The 18,645-nt window shown below is 55.7% G+C and overlaps 2 protein-coding genes across 2 annotated transcripts in view; one reads left to right on the top strand and one right to left on the bottom strand.

Annotated features, from left to right (window-relative positions):
- The first annotated feature begins 2,727 nt into the window (after positions 1 to 2,727).
- CTSF (cathepsin F) lies at positions 2,728 to 8,426 on the top strand. The gene is given in 14 exon segments (XM_032282731.1): positions 2,728 to 3,049; positions 3,241 to 3,339; positions 3,654 to 3,740; positions 3,742 to 3,891; positions 4,001 to 4,076; positions 5,177 to 5,290; positions 5,415 to 5,557; positions 5,646 to 5,742; positions 5,822 to 5,902; positions 6,869 to 6,988; positions 7,069 to 7,133; positions 7,230 to 7,320; positions 7,742 to 7,800; positions 7,883 to 8,426. Coding segments are annotated over 14 exon segments (1,470 nt in total). The 5' UTR covers positions 2,728 to 2,836; the 3' UTR covers positions 7,958 to 8,426.
- A 132-nt stretch (positions 8,427 to 8,558) lies between these two features.
- The window catches only part of ACTN3 (actinin alpha 3), a 15,128-nt gene continuing 5,041 nt past the window's right edge, over positions 8,559 to 18,645 (bottom strand). The window contains exons 4-21 of the mRNA XM_032282730.1: positions 17,514 to 17,600; positions 16,701 to 16,788; positions 16,110 to 16,188; positions 15,953 to 16,034; positions 15,112 to 15,197; positions 14,428 to 14,520; positions 13,710 to 13,940; positions 13,464 to 13,611; positions 12,447 to 12,597; positions 11,777 to 11,885; positions 11,542 to 11,682; positions 11,105 to 11,287; positions 10,494 to 10,628; positions 10,219 to 10,398; positions 9,696 to 9,842; positions 9,542 to 9,607; positions 8,937 to 9,095; positions 8,559 to 8,856 (exon numbers count right to left, since the gene is read on the bottom strand). Coding sequence (XP_032138621.1) covers positions 8,698 to 8,856; positions 8,937 to 9,095; positions 9,542 to 9,607; positions 9,696 to 9,842; positions 10,219 to 10,398; positions 10,494 to 10,628; positions 11,105 to 11,287; positions 11,542 to 11,682; positions 11,777 to 11,885; positions 12,447 to 12,597; positions 13,464 to 13,611; positions 13,710 to 13,940; positions 14,428 to 14,520; positions 15,112 to 15,197; positions 15,953 to 16,034; positions 16,110 to 16,188; positions 16,701 to 16,788; positions 17,514 to 17,600 — 2,324 coding nt within the window. The 3' untranslated portion in view covers positions 8,559 to 8,697. The remainder of the gene's footprint in view (positions 8,857 to 8,936; positions 9,096 to 9,541; positions 9,608 to 9,695; positions 9,843 to 10,218; positions 10,399 to 10,493; positions 10,629 to 11,104; positions 11,288 to 11,541; positions 11,683 to 11,776; positions 11,886 to 12,446; positions 12,598 to 13,463; positions 13,612 to 13,709; positions 13,941 to 14,427; positions 14,521 to 15,111; positions 15,198 to 15,952; positions 16,035 to 16,109; positions 16,189 to 16,700; positions 16,789 to 17,513; positions 17,601 to 18,645) is intronic.

Raw genomic sequence — 18,645 nt, forward strand, 5'->3', positions numbered from 1 at the left:
GGGCTAGGATATGGGTGCCACTGATTGCTTGGGTCTGAAATCACAGTAGTGTGGAAAATGGCCCTCTTGCAGTGAGTCTGCTTCTGGGCGGGGGCCACAGGACTGGTTGAGTCACACATCAGTGTGGTGGCATTCCATAGTCAGAAATGCAAAAGCCTGGAAGAGATAGCTCAAAAGGCCAACCTTAGGTTCCACAATAGTGATGTTATTTACAGGAGTAATTGGGGAATTTGCAAATCTTGTAACTTCCAGAACAATGGCTGGTAGTCCTTTAACTATGCCTACATCTGGGGGGCGCAGTTGCTCACGCCTGTAATCCCAGCACTTTGGGAGCCCGAGGCGGGAGAATCATGAGGTCAAGAGATCAAGACCATCTGGCCAACATGGTGAAACCCTGTCTCTACTAAAATACGAAAATTAGCTGGGCTTGGTGGCGCACGCCTGTAGTCCCAGCTACTCGGGAGGCTGAGGCAGGAGAAATGCTTGGACCTGGGAGACAGAAGTTGCAGTGAGCTGAGATTGCGCCACTGCACTCCAGCCTCGTGCCTGGCGACAGAGCAAGACTCTGTCTCAAAAAAAAAAAAAAAAACCCCAAAAAACTATACCTACATCTTTGCAGAATTCAGGCTCCTCTCATCTTTCTAACTTGGTGGCCTTTCATTAGTTTTACAAGTACAGTTTAGTTTTGGGGAAGGGGTATCATTTAAAGCATAAACTAAATTTCTCCAAAAGTTAGCTTGCCCCATTCCCGGGAATGAGCGAAGACAGCCAGTCTGTGAGGCTAGAAAGCAAGATGCAGTCAGCCATGTCAGATTTCTCTTACTGTCATAATTTTGCAAAGGCAGTTTCAATTTTTTTTTTTTTTTTTTTTTTTTGTGAGGTGGAGTCTCACTCTGTTGCCCAGGCTGGAGTTGAGTGGCACAGTTTCTGCTCACTGCAACCTCTGCCTCCCGGGTTCATGTGATTCTCCTGCCTCAGCTTCCCGAGTAGCTGGGATTACAGGCACTCACCACCACGCCCAACTATTTTGTATTTTTTTTTTTTTGAGACAGAGTTTCACTCTCGTTACCCAGGCTGGAGTGCAATGGCACGATCTTGGCTCACCGAAACCTCCGCCTCCTGGGTTCAGGCAATTCTCCTGCCTCAACCTCCTGAGTAGCTGGGATTACAGGCATGCGCCACCATGCCCAGCTAATGTTTTGTATTTTTAGGAGAGACGGGGTTTCACCATGTTGACCAGGATGGTCTCGATCTCTTGACCTCATGATCCACCCGCCTCGGCCTCCCAAAGTGCTGGGATTACAGGCTTGAGCCACCGCGCCTGGCAAATTTTGTATTTTTAATAGAGGTGGGGTTTCACCTCAGGTGATTCGCCCGCCTCGGCCTCCCAAAGTGTTGGGATTACAGGTGTGAGCCACTGCACCCAGGGTCAAATTCCCTCAAAGTTTCTTTTCTCTGTTTCCTCTTTCCTAGGTGGGAACACCTTGCAGGAAAATGTTGTTTTTCTCATCTGTCCTTTCTCACATTAGACTGTGAGCTCCAACAATGTAGCACTATGCCTGTAATGCGTCTGTGCATGCTTTCCCTTGGTAGACCCTGGAACACAGCAGGTGAATGCTTGAAGGAATAGTCCCAGCCCTGTGCACCTTGCCTTAGTGGTTACTGAATGCTTGCATGATTGCATTTGAGCCTCACAACCGCCTGAGACACTGCCAGCACTTGGAATATTACCGGCCATTTCGCTGTTGAGAACAGGGGCTGAAAGAGGCAATCAAGTGGCAAACCCAGGCTCAGAATTCAACTGCCTGCTCTCTCTCTCTTTTTTTTGGAAACGGAGCTTCGCTCTTGTTGCCCAGGCTGGAATGCAATGACTTGATCTCAGCTCACTGCAACCTCTGTCTCGTGGGTTCAAGTGATTCTCCTGCCTCTGCCTCCTGAGTAGCTGGGATTACGAGCGCCCACCACCACACCCAACTAATTTTGTATTTTTAGTAGAGACAGTGTTTTACCATACTGGCCAGGCTGGTCTGGAACTCCTGTCCTCAGGTGATCCACCTGCCTCGGCCTCCCAGAGTGGTGGGATTACAGATGTGAGCCACTGGGCCCAGCCAACCACTCACATCTTTTTTTTTCTTTATTTTTCTTTATTTGCTCCCTCCCTCCGACTCATCTTTTCCTTTCTTTATTTTTTTGAGATGGAGTCTCACTCTGTCGTCCAGGCCGGAGTGCAGTGGTGCAATACTGGCTCACTACAACACCTCCTGGGTTCAAGCAATTCTCCTGCCTCAGCCTCCTTGAGTAGCTGGGATTACAGGTTCCTGCCACCACGCCCAGCTAATTTTTATATTTTCAGTAGGGACAGGTTTCGCCATGTTAGCCACGCTGGTCTCGAACTCCTGACCTCAGGTGACCCACCTGCCTTGGCCTCCTAAAGGGCTGGAATTACAGGCGTGAGCCACTGCACAGGGCCACGCCACTAAATCTCTCCAAGCCTTGTTTTCTCGACTGTGCGATGGAGACAATACCTACTTCAGACATTGCTACGCCAAATAAACGGAACTGGCATATCACGTCTAACACTAACAAGCGCGCGATTTAGGTTAGTAACTAGCGTAGCCTCAGGCCAGTGGCCTCCTGATCCCCAGGCCCCACGCGCCCCACGTGCCTCCTGTAAACAAGCGAGCGCGCAGGCGTCCCAGACCTGCGCCCATTGGCCCGAGCGCCCGCGGGAAGGAGGGTGGCGTACGCACACCCCGTTGGCTGCAGGCTTGGTTGCCGGTCGGTTGGTGGCGTGTCCGTCGGTGTGCGCGTCCGGGCCGCAGGCTTCGCCCTTGCCATGGCGCCCTGGCTGCAGCTGCTGTCGCTGCTGGGGCTGCTCCCGGGCGCGGCGGCCGCCCCTGCCCAGCCCCGAGCCGTCAGCGCTGAGGCCTGGAGGCAGCTGTCCCCGGAGCTGCTGGCGTCCGCCCGCTTCGCGCTGGAGATGTTCAACCGCGGCCGGGCTGCGGGGACGCGGGTTGTGCTGGGCGCTGTGCGCGGCCGCGTCCGCCGGGTGAGGACGGACCGGGGGCGGGGGCGCCGGGCCGAGGTACAAAGGTTGGGAGCTTTGGCCTAACCTTGGGATGGGGCCTGTCCTCTGGAGGAACGGATCTCTGGCAATGGGTAACGGGCAGCGCGGCACGGGCGAGGCCGTGGGCGCCATGAAGGGCCGACCGTGCGCACCTCACCCGCTCCTCTCTCCAGGCGGGCCAAGGGTCGCTGTACTCCCTGGAGGCGACCCTGGAGGAGCCACCCTGCAACGACCCCATGGTGTGCCAGCTCCCCGTGTCCAAGAAAACCCTGGTGAGTGATGGGGCTCTAGGGGTTCCCCGCCCCCAGGCTGAGTAAGGCAGCAGTTGGATGTTGTCAGTTCAGGTCAAGACGCAGGGATCTGAGGCAGCCGCTGCCCCACCCTGAACCCCTTTCCAGGCCTCAAGGGCCAGAAACCAAGATGCTCTGAAGCGGTGGGAGGATGACTCGGTGCAGGCCGTGCCTCACTGTCCGCTGTGGGGGTGATTGCCTTAGGAGTGCCCCTCATCTGAGAAGCCTCCAGCTCCGTCTTGCCCAGACCTTGCTCCCATCCAGGCCCGCAGGGTAGCTTCTTTCTCTCCCTCCAGCTCTGCAGTTTCGAAGTCCTAGATGAGCTTGGAAAACACGTGCTGCTGCGGAAAGACTGTGACCCGGTGGACACCAAGGTTCCAGGTGCTGAGAGAGCCCAAGGCTGCTGGGGAGCCCAAGTCAGCCTTTACTCAGGGCTCAGTCGTGATTTCTTCTCTGTCCCAACCCCATCCAGACAATAGAAACGAGACTTTCAGCCCAGTATTTTCACTGTTGAATGAGGATCCCCTGCCCCAGGTGAGGCTCCTGTAGCTTGGGGAGCCAGCCGCTGCTTCATCGCCCTTCTCCCCCTTTCCTCCTGGAGTGGGTTTCCCTGGTCAGGCTAAAGATCGGTCTGCCTATCCAGGACTTGACTGTGAAGATGGCTTCAATCTTCAGGAACTTTGTCATTACCTATAACCGGACATACGAGTCAAAGGAAGGTGAGAACCCAGCCTTGGCTGTACCTGTTACAAACAGAACAGGACTTTCTCCCCAACTTGGCACTTTGCGGGAGGGGAAAGACGAGAAGCAGTGCACCTGTTCCAGTACCCTATAGTTCCTGAGCTCTCCTTTAGCCTTCCTGGCCTGGGCAGCCACTCTGAGTACCTGGTCCCTTCTCCCCCTTATCTTCCCAGTCAGAAGCCATGGGTCTTGGCTGGGCACAATGGCTCACATTTGTAATCCCAGCACTTTGGGAGGCAAAGGTGGGCAGATCACCTGAGGTCAGGAGTTCAAGACCACCCTGGCCAACATGGTGAAACCCCATCTCTACTAAAAAAAAACCCCACAGGCCGGGCGCGGTGGCTCAAGCCTGTAATCCCAGCGCTTTGGGAGGCCGAGGCGGGTGGATCACGAGGTCAAGAGATTGAGACCATCCTGGTCAACATGGTGAAACCCCGTCTCTACTAAAAATACAGAAAATTAGCTGGGCATGGTGGTGCGTGCCTATAATCCCAGCTACTCAGGAGGCTGAGGCAGGAGAATTGCCTGAACCCAGGAGGTGGAGGTTGCGGTGAGCCGAGATCGCGCCATTGCACTCCAGCCTGGGTAACATGAGTGAAACTCCGTCTCAAAAACAAACAAACAAACAAACAAAAAACCCCACAAAAATCAGCTGGGTGTAGGAGCCTGAGGCAGGAGAATCGCTTGAACTTTGCCACTCCACTCCAGCATGGGTGACAAGAGGGAAAACCCTTTTTTTTTTTAAAAAAAAAAAAAAAAAGCAGCCATGGGTCTTCATCACTCTGTGCAGGGTAGGACGGGGACAGAGGCCAGATCTTTTGTGCTGGAGAGTCCTTGACAACACGGCCTTTCCCCACCACCTCTTTTGGGTGGTGTCCTCTAGACCCCATTTATTGCTTTTGCACCTGGGAAGTCAGTTTGGCCCCAAAAGTTGATCAGACCTCCCACTCCATCACTTGCATGTCTGGGCCCCACTCCTACCTGCTCCCCAGGGAAACCCCTGCCTGCTATCCCCAATTGCCCCTTTTTTTTATTTGCCTGGGGCCGAGCCCTTCCTTTTCTGCTCCTTGGTCTTCAGAAGCCCAGTGGCGCCTGTCCATCTTTGTCCGTAACATGGTACGAGCCCAGAAGATCCAGGCTCTGGACCGAGGTACAGCTGAGTATGGAGTCACCAAGTTCAGTGATCTCACAGGTAGGGGGGAGTGGCCAGAGTCCTCATGGAGTCAAGAAGGGATAGGGTCTTGCTCGCAAGGCTTCTGGTCAGATCTGGCTTAGAACACTCTTCTTCCCCCTGCCCTGTCCACCTTTGCCCACAGAGGAGGAGTTCCGTACTATCTACCTGAATCCTCTCCTGAGAGAAGAACCTGGCAAGATGAAACAAGCCAAGTCTGTGGGTGACCTTGCCCCACCTGAATGGGACTGGAGGAGTAAGGGGGCTGTCACAAAAGTCAAGGACCAGGTTGGACTCCTAGAAGTGAGGGCGGGACACGGGCACAGCACTGGGGCTGGCGCAGGGATCCAGCTCTGACTCCACCCATCTCTCGTAGGGCATGTGCGGCTCCTGCTGGGCCTTCTCAGTCACAGGCAACGTGGAGGGCCAGTGGTTTCTGAACCAGGGGACCCTGCTCTCCCTCTCTGAGCAGGGTGAGCATCTCGCTCTACCCGTGTGTCCCCAGCCTAGCCCCTCAGGAGGGCTTCTTGGGACCAGCCTTCTGTCTCCTAGAGCTCTTGGACTGTGACAAGATTGACAAGGCCTGCATGGGTGGCTTGCCCTCCAGTGCCTACTCAGCCATAAAGAATTTGGGTATGCATTCATGGGGTCAGGAGGGGCAACAGGAGCCACTTCTCCCTCTGCAAGAAGTTAGTTTATGATGGGGGGAGACATGACCATGAGAAACACACAACACTGGGTTCAAGTCTTTTTTTTTTTTTTTTGAGACGGAGTTTCACTCATGTTACCCAGGCTGGAGTGCAATGGCGCAATCTTGGCTCACCGCAACCTCCACCTCCTGGGTTCAGGCAGTTCTCCTGCCTCAGCCTCCTGAGTAGCTGGGATTACAGGCACGCACCACCATGCCCAGCTAATTTTTTGTATTTTTAGTAGAGACGGGGTTTCACCATGTTGACCAGGATGGTCTCGATCTCTTGACCTCGTGATCCACCCGCCTCGGCCTCCCAAAGCGCTGGGATTACAGGCTTGAGCCACCGCGCCCGGCCTGGGTTCAAGTCTTAATGCTGACCTGGCTAGACACGATGGCTCATGCCTGTATTTCCAGCACTTCGGGAGGCCAAGGTGGGAAGATCACTTAAGGCTAGAAGTTCAGGCCCAGCTTGGGCAACATAGCAAGACCCCTATCTCTACAAAAAAGACATTAGCTGGGCATGGTGGCATGCATCTGTAGTCTCAGCTTGGGAGGCTGAGGCAGGAGGAGCGCCTGAGCCCAGGAAGTTGAGGCTGCAGTGAGGCATGTTTGTGCCACTGTATTCCAGCCTGGGTGAAAGACTGCTAGGCCGAGCCCTTGGTGAGGAGTCAGAAGTTGGAATTCAGTTCTGTCTCTGCTACTTTTCTTGCTGGCTACTGCTCCCTCCTCCCTACCTCTCCCAGCCTCAGATATGTTATTTCTAGAATGAAGACATTCTTCAGAGGGGATGGCCTGTGGCCTGGGGTAAACGAGGAATGTGAGACCTTGTGTAGGGAGCTTAGTCCACTTTTGGCTGTCAATGGCAAATGGGAGCCCCTCCTCCTCTACGCATCCCCACTGTTTCCCAGGAGGGCTGGAGACAGAGGATGACTACAGCTACCGGGGCCACATGCAGGCCTGCAACTTCTCACCAGAGAAGGCCAAGGTCTACATCAATGACTCTGTGGAGCTGAGCCAGAATGAGCAGAGTGAGTGAGGGGCAGAGTGAAGCAAGGCCAGGTGGGGCTGGGGCCTGGCTACCCTCTGATGTCACCCCTTCTGTTCTCAGAGCTGGCAGCCTGGCTGGCCAAGAGAGGCCCAATCTCTGTTGCCATCAATGCCTTTGGTATGCAGGTGAGGCCCTAGCCCCACTGCCCCTGCCCCATCTCTTGTTGACCTCCTCAACCTCTTCTTGGAGTCGATCCCCTACTCCTTCTCCTCCACCTCCAGTTTTACCGCCACGGGATCTCCCGCCCTCTCCGGCCTCTCTGCAGCCCTTGGCTCATCGACCATGCGGTGTTGCTTGTGGGCTATGGCAACCGTGAGTTCCACTGCCTGTCCTGCATCCAGCCAGGCCACAGGCAGGGGCGGGACCACAGCATCTTAGGTCTTCTAGAGGGGAAGTCGGGAGAGTGCCTAAGGAACCATATTCTTTACCTGCTACCTGGGCTGTGGTGCCAGGTGGGCATCATCTGTCCTTTATGGAAGGGAAGCTGAACTGTGGTAGGTTGAATATTGCTGGCCCGGTACCCTGCAAGAGGTGGGTGGGTGGGTGCTTCCTCCCTGCCCCAGGGCTGGACCAGGTCTCCCTGAGGCTGGTAGGTGGGGCCCTTGCTTTCTGCTCTTTTCCTTGTCCCTGTCACACAGTAGGCCCAGTGCAAGTATTTGAAGGGTGTAAAGTGATTGAGGCTCTGCCTAGAGAATTCAGGGCCCTGATCCTTCTGCTCTGTACCGCACCCCAGGCTCTGACGTTCCCTTCTGGGCCATCAAGAACAGCTGGGGCACTGACTGGGGTGAGAAGGTGAGTCTTGCCGGCTTGGCCCTTGGCCTTCCAGGCTGCCATCCTACCCTGGTGCCCTCACCAGCTCCCACTCTTCCCCCAGGGTTACTACTACTTGCATCGCGGGTCTGGGGCCTGTGGTGTGAACACCATGGCCAGCTCGGCGGTGGTGGACTGAGGAGGGGCCCCCAGCTCAGGACCTGGTGCTGATCAGAGTGGCTGCTGCTCCAACCTGACATGTGTCCAGGCCCCTCCTTGGGAGGTACAGCTGGCTGAGGGACAGGCACTGGGTACCTCAGGGTGAGCAGAGGGCACTGGGCTGGGGCACAGTCCCTGCTTCCCTGCACCCCACTCCCAACCTGAAGTTCTGCACTTGCACCTTTGTTGAATTGTGGTAGCTCAGGGTGAAGCTCTCGGGGTGATGGGTGGTGTTTTGGCAGTTGAGGCTGGGCAAGAACTCTGGGCTCAGGTAATGAGCAGGAAGAAAATGTTCTAATCTCACCCCAGCTCTGTCCTGCCCCCGCTTTCCTCTGATAACTATAAATTTTCTGGTTCCCTTGGATTTAGGGATGGTGTCCCCCTTCCACGTCCAGGAAACTTGTAACCACCCTTTTCTAACAGCAATAAAGAGGTGTCCTGGTCCCCAATGTGGTATGAATGCTCAGTTCCCAAGGTGAGGAGGGATGGCAGGGACTCCTGGAGGGTCAAGGTGGGATAGCTGGTTCTGCCCAGGAGCGTGAGGGCCCGGCTTCTGCTTCAGGAATCAAAAGGAGATGGGGAGAGGCCCACGAAGGGATCTTTATTCAGAAGCACTTGGCTGGTGGCACTCTCAGGCCCTTGCCCTGAGGGACGGATGGGATCAACAACCACAGGCTGCACCCTCTCTCCATCTTGCATAGAGAACCTCAGTGATTGGGGTTACAGGTCGCTCTCCCCATAGAGGGCACTGGAGAAGGCCACGTAGTCCAGGGCTCCAGCCGGGGCCCCGGATCCCTTGTAGGGCACCATACGGCGGATGCAGTACTCGGCCTGCTCGGCGGGGAGCTCGCGCCGCAACTCCTCAGGGGTGATGTAGTTCTGGGGAGAAGAGGCATTGAGGGCCCCCAGGTCCCATGCCTTGCCCCAGCCCCCCAGCCCCTCCCCTGCCTGGAACTTACCTTGTCTCCTGCCAGGATCTTGAAGGAGGCCACAACTTGCTCAGCCGTGTCGGTCTCGGCTGTCTCTCGGGTCATGAAGTCTATGAAGGCCTGGAAGGTCACTACCCCGGCTGCATTGGGGTCCACCATGGTCATGATGCGAGCAAACTCCACTTCCCCCTGCAGAGATAGAGGCCAGGCATTATGCCCATGAGCACTAAAGCCAGGAGGGCTCCTGGGGTCTCCTGGGGACTGTCCAGCCTTGGCTTGCAGAGCCCCGGTGACAGGGTGTTCCCTTCCTCCAGAGACCGAAGTCCTTTATGGTAGGCTGAAATCTGCAAATTTGCAAAATCTGCAAAAAGCCCAGCCATTTGCTCCTCTAGAGAGCTACAGCAGGAAGCTGGCCCTGATTTTTTTCCCAGGGCCCCCCGTTTCTGTAGTGCTGTTTTTCTACAGGTAAAAATGTTACAAGCTCAGATTTTGGGTCCATACAGAACTGGGTCCAAGTGAGTTTACCCCTCTGAACCTTGCTAGCCCCTGTGTGGATGTGATGAAGGTGCAGGGGGCAGTGTACGTGAAGATGGGAGGCTTGCAGTAGGTGATCAGCACAGAGGAGGGGTACTCACCAGGTCATAGCCCATGGAGATGAGGCAAGCTCGGAAGTCATCGGGCTCCATCATCCCATTCCGCTTCTGTAGGGGGTGAGTGGATATCAGGCTTGGTCTCCAGACCCCACCAGTCCCCAAGTGTCTTACCCCACAGGGCCAGGCTCCTGCTGACCCGGTCAAAGTGATTGAAGGATGCTCGGAACTCGTTGAGCTGCTCCTGGCTCAGGCCCTTGGCGTCTCGGGTCAGTACCTGGTTCTCTACTTCATTGATGGTACGGGCGATGGAGGTGAGCAGCTGCTCCCAGCCCACACGGATGTGCTGGCAGGCAAAGGACAGGCCACCGTCAGTGGGCGGCCAGTGCCTGGCCACTGGCTCTAGCTCCACGCTCAGTCTGCTGAATGACCCTGGGCAAGTCCTCCCCTTCACTGGGCCTCCATCCCCATCTGGAGGCTCCACTGAGTAACCCCCCAGCAGTCCTTCCTGTCTTCTGCTAACCAGCTATGGCCAGTCCTGGCCTGGCTTTGGACTGCTCTGTGACTCTGGAAGGGTCACTTTCCATCGCTGGGTCTTAAGCGACCTGGCCAAGCTGAACTGGGCACCCTACTGGGGGACACATGCTCTGTCCAGCTCTGATCTCCCTGGGCCCCCTGAGCCAGCGCTGCCTGCCTTCTCTGCAGAGAGGGTGTGATCCCACCTCCATGCTGTAGACGGTGTGCTTATTGTCGAACACCAGGCTCTCCTGCAGCAGCTGGTGGTCACCCTCCAGCCGGTCAATGTTAGTCTTGTAGTTGATGATGTTCTGCTCTTGCTGCCGTAGCCCCGCCATTTGCTCCTCCAGAGAGCCAGCCAGCCCCGCTGCCAGCCGTCCCACCTCCTGCAGGGGTACCCAGGCAGCATGAGAGCTCCTGACTCCCTGTGGCCCAGCCCTTGCCCCACTCCCCAGGTTGGCCGCGCTATCCCAGCCCTTACCTCCACCTTCGCCTGGATCCAGGGCCCAATGGCATTGGCCTGGGCTGCAAATTGTCGCCGGAGCCTCTCGTTTACCTGCTGCCGTGCCAGCTCCTCCTGCAGTGTCTGGTCACGGCTGGGTACCAGCTTTCGGACCTGGGAGGAGGGTAGTTATGCCAAAGCTAGCTCTGATGGTTGGGAAATGGCTTTGAGGGGAGATGGGCTCCAGCCCCTCAAACCTCAGCCCCTGTTGCCTTGCGCCAGCTTGTCTGGGATATTCGAGAAAGCTCTTGGGCAAGTCACTAACCTATATGGGTTTCAGTTTTCTTATCTGCAAAATGGGGCTGATGGCATAATTTATAACTAATATGGGTGGTTTTATAAAAGATGTCTACATACGAGGCTTAATTCTACTTCATATCAGTTGTGACAGGAAAATGCTGCTGTTAATGGCTCATCATCAACAGATGAGGCCAAGATAGGCAAGGTGATTTATCCAGTCCCTTGTGGAGTCTGTGGCAGACCCCAGATCTGAAGATGGACCTTATTCTCCATATCTTGGGCCACCCGAGGTTTCAGGGTGGTCAGAGTGTGCAGGAAGGGTTGGAAGGAAGGCTACAGGTGGCACTGACCATGTCCCACTTGGTGTTGATGTCCTGTGGGCTGAGGGTGATGTAGGGGTTGGTGGAGCAGGGCCGCAGCCCATAGGTCTGGCAGATCTTCTGGATCTCGCCCTGGATGCCCATGATGGCGCCTCGCTCTCGGTCAGCCTCAGGCAACGTTGCTTTGAACTGATCATGTGCTGTCAGAAGGCTCTGAGGGTGACAGCAAGTATCAGCTGGTGTCCCCACTTACCACAGGCAACAGAAAGGGCAGCAGTGTGCCCCATGCCACCCAGTGGTCCTCGGCAGTCCTGACACAAGAACCCTGGTTTCCTGTCTTCCAGCCCAGCACTCAGAAACGGGTTTTCTTCCCATCCCTGTGCCCCAGGAGTGTAAAGTTGTGGCTGGCAGAATTTGAATCCAGCTTTTCTGTCATCCCATCTGTCCCCTGCAACCCTGGGACCCACCTGGGTCTCCTCCACAGAGTGTACCAGCCACACATCTTGCAGGTCCTCCACGGCACCGTCCAGCCAGTTGTTGAAGGGCGCGGCCCGCCGGGCAAACTCCAGCTGCAGCTGGTCTATGGTCTCCAGGAGCTTCTCCATCCGCTAGGGATGGGTGGCGTAGCGGGTCAGCAGCTTGCCTGGCAGACCTGGCCTCACCTGCCTACACACCCCCCAGCTCCCCTGCCTCCAGCCCCACCTCTAGTGCATCCCGCCTTTTCTGGGTCAGGGTACCCAGGTTGTCCCACTGGTCGCAGATGGCCTGGCAGCGGCTGTTCACTGAGGCTGCCTCGTGGTAGTCCAGCTCACTAGGAGAGCAAAGTGGGATGAATGTGGGGCCAGCACCAGCCCAGATGTCCTAACTGCACTCCCAGGGCTGGAACTCATGTGCCGCGTCGGGGCGAAGGTGTTGGAGGGAGCCAGGACAGGTGGTGGGTAAAGCTGGGTGCTTTCCTAGAAAGGGAGGTCTTGGCTCATTTACGTGGGCAGGTGGGTGCCCGCGCGTCATTAGCTGCAGTCCAGGAGGTGCTTGGGTGGAGAGGCAGGGTTGTGTGAGAAGGGGTGGCCAGGCCAAGGCTGATGCGGAGGATTTGGGGCAGTGGGCGGGGTGAAGGGAGCAGGTAGGTTAGAGGACAGGCCACGGAGTGGGACAGGTCGAGTGCCAGTGGGAAGAGTGTGGGCATCAGAGCGGGGTCCGGAGATGGAGATGGGGTTTCAGGAGGGGTCGGAGCGAATGGTGAAGGGGAAGGACCTGGGTGCCACAGCGGGGTTACAGAACTCGGGAGAGTCTAGCGTCTTGAGGAGGGCAGTGGGGGGCGAGGGCGGGGCTAGGGCGGTATTGGGGGCGGGCCTTGAGAGGCCCCGCCTACTTGAGCTCCTGGGCCAGCGCGGCGATGTGCTCCACGCGGTCCTGGTGTGCCGCCAGGTCGCTCTCAAAAGCCTCATGGCGCCGCAGCAATGCCCGCACTTCCTGCAGCGAAGCTGAATCGTAGTCGCGCTGGCTCAGCATCTCCTCTTTCCCTGCCCGAAGAGAGGCCGGCTCTGGTCACGCAGTGGCAGCAGGGGCAGGGGTGCTGGCTGGGCTGTGTGACCGTGAAGCCTCATCTGTTAAGGTGACGATCGCCCAGGCCTTACATGTCCTAGGCCCTGACCTTGCCTCCTTTGTTCACCAATAAAATCCTCGACAGAACACCGAATGAATGAGTAACATACTTGACTCATGCAATATTTTAGCGTCAGTATTTTGTGTATGACATAAGTGATATGAGGACTGGACTCACTTTTGGACACCTGATACATATAAAGTGCTACATGATGAATTAGAGCAAACCTGCAGAAGACCAGAGCAGGGCTGGGCAGTCAGTGGGGAGGCTGAGCTTATGGATAAAGAAATGGCCGGGCAGGGTGGTTCATGCCTGTAATTCCAGCACTTTGGGAGGCTAAGGTGGGTGGAATGCTTGAGCCCAGGAGTTTGAGACCAGCCTGGGCAACAAAGTGAGAACCAATCTCTACAAAAAAATACAAAAAGTTAGCTGGGAGTGGTGGTGCACGCCTGTGGTTCCAGCGACTAGGGAGGCTGAGACAGGAGAATCACTTGAGCCTGGGAGACAGAGATTATAGTGAGCCAAGATTGTACTGTCCTGGGTAATAGAGCAAAACTCTATCTCAAAAAACAAAACAAACTGTGGCCCACAGAGGGGCAGTGGCCCAAAGAGAGGCCCAGGTTGCACCACAGCGTCAGGGTGGGACTAGAAATCCAGTCTCCGGCTTCCCTGCAGAGCACCTACCCCTGTCCTGTGGATTTTGCCAAGAACCTCCCCTCCTGCTCCTGCACATCAGTCTCCACCCCGGGAGACAGTCCAGCCCCGTGAGGTAGGTATGCCTACCCCGGGTCCAGGCTTCGTGCAGGGAGGCCTTCTGCCGGAACTTCTCAGCCAGGTGCTGGAGCCGCTGCAGGCGCCGGATCTCTGAGAGCAGCCAGTCCTCATAGCCCTTTTCCACCTGCTCCAGCCCCCGCCATGCGTTGGCAATGTCCTGTGGGGCAGGCAGGGGTGCCCTCCATCACGGTTCGCCCATTGTACAGAAGGGGATACAGAGCCCAAGGTCACCCAGGGAATATGTGTAGAGCTCACCGAGACCAGCTTGCCCTCGGAGGGCATGAAGGCAGGCCTGTGGCTTAGCCGTAACTTGGTCTGCAGCGTGTTGAAGTTGATCTCCAGCTGGCACTTCTCCTGAACGCGGGGTGGCTTGTGCAGGCGCCGGTAGTCCCGAAAGTCCTCCAGCTTGCGCTGCATGGCACTCATGCTGGGCTCGCCCACACGGTTCTCCAGCCATGGGACAGTGCGGCGGATCCACTCCAGAAGCTGACAGGGCCAGGCAGGGGCAAGTCAGAGAGCTCTGAGCCAACCTGCTCAGCTCACCCACCCCTCTCCACCCACACTCAGGCCTTGGCCAGAGGGTAGGTGGGGGTGACTTTGACAACTACGAAGGGCAGAATAGCGTCGTTTCCAGGAGTCGGGGAAGGAGGGGATGGTTGATTTCTGAGTCCAGGGGCTGGTATATGTTGGTACAGAGCAAAGGGCTCTGTGACTATCTAAATACAAGTGAATGGACTGATGTGTGAGTAAACAGATGAATGATGAGTGAGTGAATCAGTGACTGACCAGGAGCTTGGGCTGGCAGGTCAAGTGACGGGTGGGGGCGGACAGGAGGAGGCTGGGAGGAAGCCAGGGCTACTCTAAGCAGAGGGAGGCTCTGCAGGCCTGTGCTTGGGGTTAGCAGGGTTGGGAGAGCCAGTAGGACTGGGGTAGGGAGAGGATGGTGGGAGGGGGTTCTCTGGCTCAGCCTCACCTCACTGGCAAGCTTCTCATACTCCTCCATCAGCTTCTCATTTTCCTGGTTCACCGCCAGCACCTTGCAGATCCGGTTGGCAGCTGTCTCTGCCTGTGGGAGGAGTGGGCAGAGGACTGGCATTAAAGTAAGCTGCCTCTGTAAAGCCCTTAAAAACCAGAGCCCCTAGCTGGGCATGATGGCTTATGCCTGTAATCCCAGCACTTTGGGAGGCTGAGGTGGGTGAGTTATTTGAGTCCAGGAGTTCAAGACCAGCCTGGGCAACATGATGAAACACCATCTCTATAAAAAATAAAAAACTTGGCCAGGTGTGGTAGCCTGTGCCTGTAGTCCCAGTTACTGGGGAGGCTGAGGCAGGAGACTGAGGTCAAGGCTGCAGTGAGCTGTGATCACGCCACTTCACTCCAGCCTGGGTGATGGAGTGAGACTCTGTCTCAAAAAACAAAAAAACACACAAAATGGAGTCCCTGCAAATAGGGAAAGGGACGGGGGAGCACGGCTCTTAGGTAGGGAGGGAGTTTCCAAACCAGGGTCCTCTGTTCCTGAGCTCTCTGAGGATTGAGTGCGTGCAGCTGGGACAGGGGCACTCCCACCCGCATGGCCTGGCGCCTTCAACGTTGGACTGCAGCCAAGGTTGGGCCCTTGGGCCCACTAGCACAGGCAGCAACAGATGGGCCCTCTTACCTGCTCAGCCCCGGCAAAGGCATGGTAGAAGCAGGACACATAGGTCATGATGGCCTTCTCATCTGGCTTTGGGGTGTTCACAATGTCTGGGGGAGGACAGCAACGTATCTACTGGCCAAGGAAGGGGTCCCTCCCCAGGCAGAGAATTCCCTCTGGGTGGGAGAGTAGGAAGCATCTAGTCATGGCCACCAACTGCCAGCCACCCAATCCCAGTGTTGTCTTCTTCCTTGAAGCCCTCTCTCCTTACCCCAGGGCTCAGCAACTTCCCCACCTCCTCTCCTTGAGGCGAGAAAAGTGTGAAGGAGTGGTTGAGTGTGAGTGGGTAGCCACTGCGCCCCTCGTGAGGGGCTGATCCACACTGCTTCGTGCCTTGAACTATTCTATACCTTCCTCTGTCTGTCTTTCCCCCAGGCCACAAGCTCCTTGTGGCCAGAACAAGTTCTCCTCCAGCGGTGGCCACACAGCCCAGGCATCATGCATAGTAGATTCTCAGAAAGTGTTTGCTGCTTCAGTTGACTATTGCCTTGCCTAAGCATAGGGACCACAGGAAGGACGTCCCCCAGGGGAGCTGCCAGTGTTGGGGGACAACATGATCCCAGGTGACCCAGGTAACTGGGATGTGAGGCAGAAGGTATATTACATGGGGGAGAGGCAGGAGAGGCTGGTGTTCCTTGGGGAATGGGGCCGGGGACACGATAGAGGACTCCTGGAGAAGGGGGACTGTGACCTGGGAGTGGGGTGGGGGCGGTCAGAGCATCTCGGGAGGAGGAAAGGGCAGTGCAAAGGTGTGGAGCTTGTACCAGGCCCACTGGAGCCCTCCCCGGGACTAGCTCACTCTCACCTTCCGCATCCAGCATCTTGGGGATGTCCAGGTATTTCTCTGCCACCTCGAAGGCAGTGTTCAGGTTGCCGACGGGGTCATCCTAGATGGGTGTGAGGGAGGGAGGTGAAAGGTCAGCTGAAGGCAGAGGTCGTGGACTGGGGTGGCGGAGGCCTACCTTTCGCAGTTTGGCGTAGTCAATGAGGTCGGGGCGGTGTCGGTGGATGAGAGCGCAGAGGGCCAGGCCATCCTTCCAGCTGGACAGAGAGAAGAGGGGGGTCAGGCCTGGATTCAAGCTGAGGCCCCGTTCTCCCCTTGGCCCAGGAGTACCCCCCAGAAGGACAGCCTCATCTGTAAAATGGAGTAAAGCACAAACCACTTAGGTTGGCATTTAAGGCCCTCCATGACCAGATCTGGACCATCTCCTGCAAGCCCATCACGATTCCGTCACATATCCAAGCTTAGGCCTGACCAATTTCTACATGTTTTTGGCTTCCAGCTTCCCTCTGGCTGGAATGGCCTTCCAGGGATGTCTCAAACACTCCCTCCTCCACCAGTTAACTGGAACCCTCCTGAATTCAATTCCATTCCACTCAATGTTACTGAGTTTTCTTTTCAGATACTGCTCTAGGAACTGTGCTGTGACCTTTTCCTCCCCGGTGGCTTGTGACAGGGACCAGTTCAGTGCCCTTCACTGACCAGAGAGGACTCCTCTCTGTGCCCAGTGCCCCACAGAGGCCCAGACACATTTGCTAACCAGCTGACAAACCTGGTGTGGAAATTCTGCACGTTGACATTGCGGTATGGTGCTGTCTTCCTCTGGCACCACAGGAGCAAGCCTTCCTTGGCCGAGGTTTCTGGGTGGGGAGGAGGGGGGAGAATTCATTGGAAACGGGTCTGGGTCAGCCCTCTCACCCTACTTTTTTTTTTTTTTGAACCAGAGTTTTGCTCTTGTTGCCCAGGCTGGAGTGCAATGGCGCAATCTCAGCTCACTGTAACCTCTGCCTCCTAGGTTCAAGCGATTCTCCTGCCTCAGCCTCTCGAGTAGCTGGTATTACAGGCATGCACCACTATGCCTGGCTAGTTTTGTATTTTTAGTAGAGATGGGGTTTCTCATGTTGGTCAGACTGGTCTCGAACTCCTGATCTCAGGTGATCCACCCACCTCGGCCTCCCAAAGTGCTGGGATTGCAGGCGTGAGCCACTGCGCCCGGCCTACTTTTCTTTCATTCCCTCCCTCCCTCCCTTCCTTCCTTTCTTCTTTTGCTATGTCATCCAACTGGAGTACAGTGACACAATCATGGTCTACTGCAGCCTCAACCTCCCAGGCTCGAACGATCCTCCTCCCTCAGACTCCCTAGTCTGGGACTACAGGCACATGCCACCATGCCCAGCTATTTTTTTTTTAATTTTTATTTTTGGCATTTTTTTTTTGTAGAGATGGGGTTTCACCATGTTGCCCAGGCTGGTCTTGAACTTCTGGGTGATTCTTCAAGTGATCCTCCTGCCTCGACCTTCCAAAATGTGGGGATTATAGGCCCAAGCCACTGCACTTGGTCCCGACCTCATTCCCCATTGCTCACCCTCCACAGAGATGTCCTGGATGGCGAAGCGAAGGATGATGGTCCAGATCATGCCCAGGGTCATCTTCAGGTTCCCATCGACGATCTCTGCAGGACAGGGGTCAGGGGACAGATTCTGCCTGGCATTCAAGGCCTGTGCTATCTGGCCTCAACTCACCTTCCCCCTGCTCAGCCCTCTGGCCCTTGTCCCCCATCTCAGGGCTGGCACCTAGTAGGTGGGCACCTAGCAGATGCTCAGTAAGCATCTGTTTTTCTTTTATTTTCTTTTGAGATGAAGTATCCTTCTGTTACCCCTTTGGAGTGCAGTGGTGCGATCTTGGCTCACTGCAACCTCCGTCTCTTGGGTTCAAGCGATTCTCCTGCCTCAGCCTCCTGAGTAGCTGGGACTACAAGTGTGCACCACCAAACCCAGCTAATTTTTTTGTATCTTTAGTAGAGATGGGGTTTCACCATGTTGGCCAGGCTGGTCTCGAACTCCTGACCTCAAATGACCTGCCCACCTCGGTCTTCGGAAGTGCTGGGATTATAAACGTGAGCCACCGTGTGCAGCCATATCAATTTTTTTTTGTTTAGTTGGTTTTGAGATTTTTTTTGAGACAGAGTTTTCTCTTTTTTTGTGTGTGTGACAGAGTCTCACTCTTGTCACCCAGGCTGGAGTGCAATGGTGTGATCTTGGCTCACTGCAACCTCCGCCTCCCAGGTTACTGAGGAGCTGGGATCAGCCTACCGAGTAGCTGGGATTACAGGTGTGAGCCACCATGCCCAGCAATTTTTTGCATTTTTAGTACAGATGGGGTTTCACCATGTTGGCTGGTCAGGCTGGTGTCGAACTCGTGACCTCAGGTGATCCACTCTCCTTGGCCTCCCAAAGTGCTGAGATTACAGGCATGAGCCACTGTGCCCGGCCAAGATGGAGTTTTGGTATGTTGCCCAGGCTGGTCTCCCAGCTCCCAGGCTCAAGTAGTCCTCTTGCCTCAGTCTCGCAAGTAGCTGAGACTATAGGCACGTGCCTCTGTGCCTGGCTTGTTACTTAGAAATTATTTCACTGAACTCTTACTAGGGTTCAGAGGCTGCGCTGGTACTTTAGATATATTTGCTCTTCTTTTTTTTTTTTTTTTTTTTTTTTTTTTTT

Source organism: Sapajus apella, unplaced genomic scaffold (assembly GCF_009761245.1).
Source record: "Sapajus apella isolate SASKATOON/1434 unplaced genomic scaffold, GSC_monkey_1.0 scaffold14, whole genome shotgun sequence".
NCBI classification, from domain to species: domain Eukaryota; kingdom Metazoa; phylum Chordata; class Mammalia; order Primates; family Cebidae; genus Sapajus; species Sapajus apella.